Below are 8,382 nucleotides of genomic sequence, written 5' to 3'. Positions count from 1 at the left end.
AACACTCCCGGGACAGGGACAGCACAGGGGTTAGATACGGAGTAAAGCTCCCTCTACACTGTCCCCATCAAACACTCCCAGGACAGGGACAGCACAGGGTTAGATACAGAGTAAAGCTCCCTCCGCACTGTCCCCATCAAACACTCCCAGGACAGGGACCAGCACGGGGTTAGATACAGAGTAAAGCTCCCTCTACACTGTCCCCATCAAACACTCCCAGGGACAGTTACAGCACGGGGTTAGATACAGAGTTAAAGCTCCCTCTACACTGTCCCCATCAAACACTCCCAGGATAGGTACAGCACGGGGTTAGATACAGAGTAAAGCTCCCTCTACACTGTCCCCATCAAACACTCCAGGACAGGTGCAGCACGGGGTTAGATACAGAGTAAAGCTCCCTCCGCACTGTCCCCATCAAACACTCCCAGGACAGGTTCAGCACGGGGTTAGGTACAGAGTAAAGCTCCCTCTACACTGTCCCCCATCAAACACTCCCAGGACAGGTACAGCACGGGGTTAGATTCAGAGTAAAGCTCCTCTACACTGTCCCAATCAAACACTCCCGGGACAGGTACAGCACGGGGTTAGATACAGATTAAAGCTCCCTCTACACTGTCCCCATCAAACACTCCAGGACAGGTACAGCACGGGTTAGATACAGAGTAAAGCTCCCTCTACACTGTCCCCATCAAACACGCCCAGGGACAGGTACAGCACGGGGTTAGATACAGAGTAAAGCACCCTCGACACTGTCCCCATCAAACACTCCCAGGACAGGTACAGCACGGGGTTAGATACAGTGTAAAGCTCCCTCTACACTGTCCCCCATCAACACTCCCAGGACAGGTACAGCACGGGGTTAGATACAGTGTAAAGCTCCTCTACACTGTCCCCATCAAACACTCCCAGGACAGGTACAGCACGGGGTTAGATACAGAGTAAAGCTCCCTCTGCACTGTCCCATCAAACACTCCCAGGACAGGTACAGCACGGGGTTAGATCTACAGAGTAAAGCTCCCTCTACACTCTCCCCATCAAACCTCCCAGGACAGGTACAGCACGGGGTTAGATACAGAGTAAAGCACCCTCTACACTGTCCCCCATCAAACACTCCCAGGACAGGTACAGCACGGGGTTAGATACAGACTAAAGCTCCCTCTACACTGTCCCCATCAAACACTCCCAGGACAGGTACAGCACGGGGTTAGATACAGAGTAAGCTCCCTCTACACTGTCCCCATCAAACACTCCCAGGACAGGGTACAGCACGGGGTTAGATACAGAGTAAAGCTCCCTCTACACTGTCCCCCATCAAACACTCCCAGGACAGGTACAGCACAGGGTTAGATACAGAGTAAAGCTCGCTCTACACTGTCCCCATCAAACACTCCCAGGACAGGTACAGCACAGGGTTAGATACAGAGTAAAGCTCCCTCTACACTGTCCCCATCAAACACTCCCAGGACAGGTACAGCACGGGGTTAGATACAGAGTAAAGCTCCCTCTACACTGTCCCCATCAAACACACCCAGGACAGGTAGAGCACGGGGTTAGGTACAGAGTAAAGCTCCCTCTACACTGTCCCCCATCAAACACTCACAGGACAGGTACAGCACGGGGTTAGATACAGAGTAAAGCTCCCTCTACACTGTCCCCATCAAACACTCCCAGGACAGGTACAGCACGGGGTTAGGTACAGAGTAAAGCTCCCTCTACACTGTCCCCATCAAACACTCCCTGGACATGTACAGCATGGGGTAGGTACAGAGTAAAGCTCCCTCTACACTGTCCCCATCAAACACTCCCAGGACAGGTACAGCACGCATTAGATACAGAGTAAAGCTCCCTCTACACTGTCCCCATCAAACAATCCCAGGACAGGTACAGCACGGGGTTAGATACAGAGTAAAGCTCCCTCTACACTGTCCCCATCAAACACTCCCAGGGCAAGTACAGCACGGGGTTAGATACAGGGTAAAGCTCCCTCTACACTGTCCCCATCAAACACTCCCAGGACAGGTACAGCACAGGGTTGGATACAGAGTAAAGCTCCCTCTACACTGTCCCCATCAAACACTCCCAGGACAGGTACAGCACGGGGCTAGATACAGAGTAAAGCTCCCTCTACACTGACCCCATCAAACACTCCCAGGACAGGTACAGCACGGGGTTAGATACAGAGTAAAGCTCCCTCTACACTGTCCCCATCAAACACTCCCAGGACAGGTACAGCACGGGGTTGGATACAGAGTAAAGCTCCCTCGACACTGTCCCCATCAAACACTCCCAGGACAGGTACAGCACGGGGTTAGATACAGAGTAAAGCTCCCTCTACACTGTCCCCATCAAACACTCCCAGGACAGGTACAGCACGGGGCTAGATACAGAGTAAAGCTCCCTCTACACTGACCCCATCAAACACTCCCAGGACAGGTACAGCACGGGGTTAGATACAGAGTAAAGCTCCCTCTACACTGTCCCCATCAAACACTCCCAGTACAGGTACAGCACGGGGTTAGATACAGAGTAAAGCTCCCTCTACACTGTCCCCCATCAAACACTCCCAGGACAGGTACAGCAGGGAGTTAGATACAGAGTAAAGCTCCGTCTACACTGTCCCCATCAAACACTCCCAGGACAGGTACAGCACGGGGTTAGATACAGAGTAAAGCTCCCTCTACACTGTCCCCCATCAAACACTCCCAGGACAGGTACAGCACGGGGTTAGATACAGAGTAAAGCTCCCTCTACACTGACCCCATCAAACACTCCCAGGACAGGTACAGCACGGGGTTAGATACAGAGTAAAGCTCCCTCTACACTGTCCCCATCAAACACTCCCAGGACAGGTACAGCACGGGGTTAGATACAGAGTAAAGCTCCCTCTACACTGTCCCCATCAAACACTCCCAGGACAGGTACAGCACGGGGTTAGATACAGAGTAAAGCTCCATCTACACCGTCCCCATCAAACACTCCCAGGACAGGTACAGCACGGGGTTAGATACAGAGTAAAGCTCCCTCTACACTGTCCCCCATCAAACACTCCCAGGACAGGTACAGCACGGGGTTAGATTCAGAGTAAAGCTCCCTCTACACTGTCCCAATCAAACACTCCCAGGACAGGTACAGCACGGGGTTAGATACAGAGTAAAGCTCCCTCTACACTGTCCCCCATCAAACACTCCCAGTACAGGTACAGCACGGGGTTAGATTCAGAGTAAAGCTCCCTCTACACTGTCCCCATCAAACACTCCCAGGACAGGTACAGCACGGGGTTAGATACAGGGTAAAGCTCCCTCTACACTGTCCCCATCAAACACTCCCAGGACAGGTACAGCACGGGGTTAGATACAGGGTAAAGCTCCCTCTACACTCTTCCCCCATCAAACACTCCCAGGACAGGTACAGCATGGGGTTAGATGCAGAGTAAAGCTCCCTCTACACTGTCCCCACCAAACAATCCCAGGACAGGTACAGCACGGGGTTAGATACAGAGTAAAGCTCCCTCTACACTGTCCCCATCAAACACTCCCAGGGCAAGTACAGCACGGGGTTAGATACAGGGTAAAGCTCCCTCTACACTGTCCCCATCAAACACTCCCAGGACAGGTACAGCACAGGGTTGGATACAGAGTAAAGCTCCCTCTACACTGTCCCCATCAAACACTCCCAGGACAGGTACAGCACGGGGCTAGATACAGAGTAAAGCTCCCTCTACACTGACCCCATCAAACACTCCCAGGACAGGTACAGCACGGGGTTAGATACAGAGTAAAGCTCCCTCTACACTGTCCCCATCAAACACTCCCAGGACAGGTACAGCACGGGGTTGGATACAGAGTAAAGCTCCCTCGACACTGTCCCCATCAAACACTCCCAGGACAGGTACAGCACGGGGTTAGATACAGAGTAAAGCTCCCTCTACACTGTCCCCATCAAACACTCCCAGGACAGGTACAGCACGGGGTTAGATACAGAGTAAAGCTCCCTCTACACTGTCCCCATCAAACACTCCCAGTACAGGTACAGCACGGGGTTAGATACAGAGTAAAGCTCCCTCTACACTGTCCCCCATCAAACACTCCCAGGACAGGTACAGCACGGAGTTAGATACAGAGTAAAGCTCCGTCTACACTGTCCCCATCAAACACTCCCAGGACAGGTACAGCACGGGGTTAGATACAGAGTAAAGCTCCCTCTACACTGTCCCCCATCAAACACTCCCAGGACAGGTACAGCACGGGGTTAGATACAGAGTAAAGCTCCCTCTACACTGACCCCATCAAACACTCCCAGGACAGGTACAGCACGGGGTTAGATACAGAGTAAAGCTCCCTCTACACTGTCCCCATCAAACACTCCCAGGACAGGTACAGCACGGGGTTAGATACAGAGTAAAGCTCCCTCTACACTGTCCCCATCAAACACTCCCAGGACAGGTACAGCACGGGGTTAGATACAGAGTAAAGCTCCATCTACACCGTCCCCATCAAACACTCCCAGGACAGGTACAGCACGGGGTTAGATACAGAGTAAAGCTCCCTCTACACTGTCCCCCATCAAACACTCCCAGGACAGGTACAGCACGGGGTTAGATTCAGAGTAAAGCTCCCTCTACACTGTCCCCCATCAAACACTCCCAGTACAGGTACAGCACGGGGTTAGATTCAGAGTAAAGCTCCCTCTACACTGTCCCCATCAAACACTCCCAGGACAGGTACAGCACGGGGTTAGATACAGGGTAAAGCTCCCTCTACACTGTCCCCATCAAACACTCCCAGGACAGGTACAGCACGGGGTTAGATACAGGGTAAGGCTCCCTCTACACTCTTCCCCCATCAAACACTCCCAGGACAGGTACAGCATGGGGTTAGATGCAGAGTAAAGCTCCCTCTACACTGTCCCCACCAAACACTCCCAGGACAGGGACAGCACCGGGTTAGATACAGAGTAAAGCTCCCTCTACACTGACCCCATCAAACACTCCCAGGACAGGTACAGCACGGGGTTAGATACAGAGTAAAGCTCCCTCTGCACTGTCCCCATCAAACACTCCCAGGACAGGTACAGCACGGGGTTAGATACAGAGTAAAGCTCCCTCTACACTGTCCCCATCAAACACTCCCAGGACAGGTACAACACGGGGTTAGATACAGAGTAAAGCTCCCTCTGCACTGTCCCCATCAAACACTCCCAGGACAGGTATAGCACGGGGTTAGATACTGAGTAAAGCTCCCTCGACACTGTCCCCATCAAACACTCCCAGGACAGGTACAGCACGGGGTTAGATACAGAGTAAAGCTCCCTCGACACTGTCCCCATCAAACACTCCCAGGGCAGGTACAGCACGGGGTTAGATACAGAGTAAAGCTCCCTCTGCACTGTCCCCATCAAACACTCCCAGGACAGGTACTGAACGCACTCTGAAGTCACTCTCTGTGCTATCTTACAGTTATTGAGAAGCCTCTCAGTTATGAGGTCCATGAAGTGACGTCAGCCCAGTTGATGACAGTGGAACGGGAGAATCAGGATCTCCGGCGGAGGGAGGAACAGTTCCGAGTGGCCAGTGTTGATTCCAGTACCAAAATCCTCAACCTGGAGAACGAGAACCAGCAACTCCAGAGAGCGGTAAATACAGTCCCGAATTCCTCACCGTCCCCTCGGCACCTCCCCACTGACAATCACTGGGGTACGGGTCCCACACACACTGACTCTCACTGGGGTACGGGTCCCACACACACTGACTCTCACTGGGGTACGGGTCCCACACACACTGACTCTCACTGGGGTACGGGCCCCACACACACTGACTCTCACTGGGGTACGGGTCCCACACACACTGACTCTCACTGGGGTACGGGTTCCACACACACCGACTCTCACTGGGGTACGGGTCCCACACACACTGACTCTCACTGGGGTACGGGTCCCACACACACTGACTCTCACTGGGGTACGGGTCCCACACACACTGACTCTCACTGGGGTACGGATCCCACACACACTGACTCTCACTGGGGTACGGATCCCACACACACTGACTCTCACTGGGGTACGGGTCCCACACACACTGACTCTCACTGGGGTACGGGTCCCACACACACTGACTCTCACTGGGGTACGGGTCCCACACACACTGACTCTCACTGGGGTACGGGTCCCACACACACTGACTCTCACTGGGGTACGGGTCCCACACACACTGACTCTCACTGGGGTACGGGTCCCACACACACTGACTCTCACTGGGGTACGGATCCCACACACACTGACTCTCACTGGGGTACGGGTCCCACACACACTGACTCTCACTGGGGTACGGGTCCCACACACACTGACTCTCACTGGGGTACGGGTCCCACACACACTGACTCTCACTGGGGTACGGGTCCCACACACACTGACTCTCACTGGGGTACGGGTTCCACACACACTGACTCTCACTGGGGTACGGGTTCCACACACACTGACTCTCACTGGGGTACGGGTTCCACACACACTGACTCTCACTGGGGTACGGGTCCCACACACACTGACTCTCACTGGGGTACGGGTTCCACACACACTGACTCTCACTGGGGTACGGGTCCCACACACACTGACTCTCACTGGGGTACGGGTTCCACACACACTGACTCTCACTGGGGTACGGGTCCCACACACACTGACTCTCACTGGGGTACGGGTCCCACACACACTGACTCTCACTGGGGTACGGGTCCCACACACACTGACTCTCACTGGGGTACGGGTCCCACACACACTGACTCTCACTGGGGTACGGGTTCCACACACACTGACTCTCACTGGGGTACGGGTCCCACACACACTGACTCTCACTGGGGTACGGGTCCCACACACACTGACTCTCACTGGGGTACGGATCCCACACACACTGACTCTCACTGGGGTACGGGTCCCACACACACTGACTCTCACTGGGGTACGGGTTCCACACACACTGACTCTCACTGGGGTACGGGTCCCACACACACTGACTCTCACTGGGGTACGGGTCCCACACACACTGACTCTCACTGGGGTACGGGTCCCACACACACTGACTCTCACTGGGGTACGGATCCCACACACACTGACTCTCAATGGGGTACGGGTCCCACACACACTGACTCTCACTGGGGTACGGGTCCCACACACACTGACTCTCACTGGGGTACGGATCCCACACACACTGACTCTCAATGGGGTACGGGTCCCACACACACTGACTCTCACTGGGGTTCGGGTCCCACACACACTGACTCTCACTGGGGTACGGATCCCACACACACTGACTCTCACTGGGGTACGGGTTCCACACACACTGACTCTCACTGGGGTACGGGTCCCACACACACTGACTCTCACTGGGGTACGGGTCCCACACACACTGACTCTCACTGGGGTACGGGTTCCACACACACTGACTCTCACTGGGGTACGGGTCCCACACACACTGACTCTCACTGGGGTACGGGTCCCACACACACTGACTCTCTCTGGGGTACAGGTCCCACACACACTGACTCTCACTGGGGTACGGGTCCCACACACACTGACTCTCACTGGTGTACGGGTCCCACACACACTGACTCTCACTGGGGTACAGGTCCCACACACACTGACAGTGCAGCGCTCCCTCAGTACTGACCCTCTGACAGTGCAGCACTCCCTCAGTACTGACCCTCTGACAGTGCGGCACTCCCTCAGTACTGACCCTCTGACAGTGCGGCACTCCCTCAGTACTGACCCTCTGACAGTGCAGCACTCCTTCAGTACTGACCCTCTGACAGTGCAGCACTCCCTCAGTACTGACCCTCTGACAGTGCAGCAGTCCCTCAGTACTGACCCTCTGACAGTGCAGCACTCCCTCAGTACTGACCCTCTGACAGTGCAGCACTCCCTCAGTACTGACCCTCTGACAGTGCAGCACTCCCTCAGTACTGACCCTCTGACAGTGCAGCATTCACTCAGTACTGACCCTCTGACAGTGGAGCACTCCCTCAGTACTGGCCCTCTGACAGTGCGGCACTCCCTCAGTACTGACCCTCTGGCAGTGCAGCACTCCCTCAGTACTGACCCTCTGACAGTGCAGCACTCCCTCAGTACTGACCCTCTGACAGTGCAGCACTCCCTCAGTACTGACCCTCTGACAGTGCAGCGCTCCCTCAGTACTGACCCGCTGACAGTGCAGCGCTCCCTCAGTACTGACCCTCTGACAGTGCGGCACTCCCTCAGTACTGACCCTCTGACAGTGCAGCACTCCCTCAGTACTGACTCTCCGACAGTGCAGCACTCCCTCAGTACTGACTCTCTGACAGTGCGGCACTCCCTCAGTACTGAACCTCTGGCAGTGCGGCACTCCATCAGTACTGACCC

The 8,382-nt window shown here is 54.8% G+C and overlaps 2 protein-coding genes across 2 annotated transcripts in view; one reads left to right on the top strand and one right to left on the bottom strand.

The window, feature by feature from the left end:
- Nucleotides 1-8,382, bottom strand: part of LOC140400210 (neurexin-2-like) — a 2,085,493-nt gene that overhangs the window by 1,597,603 nt on the left and 479,508 nt on the right. The window lies entirely within an intron of this gene.
- Nucleotides 5,462-8,382, top strand: part of LOC140399945 (girdin-like) — a 59,906-nt gene continuing 56,985 nt past the window's right edge. The window contains exon 1 of the mRNA XM_072489430.1: nucleotides 5,462-5,631. Coding sequence (XP_072345531.1) covers nucleotides 5,509-5,631 — 123 coding nt within the window. The 5' untranslated portion in view covers nucleotides 5,462-5,508. The remainder of the gene's footprint in view (nucleotides 5,632-8,382) is intronic.

This window comes from Scyliorhinus torazame, chromosome 24, assembly GCF_047496885.1.
Source record: "Scyliorhinus torazame isolate Kashiwa2021f chromosome 24, sScyTor2.1, whole genome shotgun sequence".
Taxonomy (NCBI): domain Eukaryota; kingdom Metazoa; phylum Chordata; class Chondrichthyes; order Carcharhiniformes; family Scyliorhinidae; genus Scyliorhinus; species Scyliorhinus torazame.
This window is presented reverse-complemented; position numbering and strand designations above follow the sequence as displayed.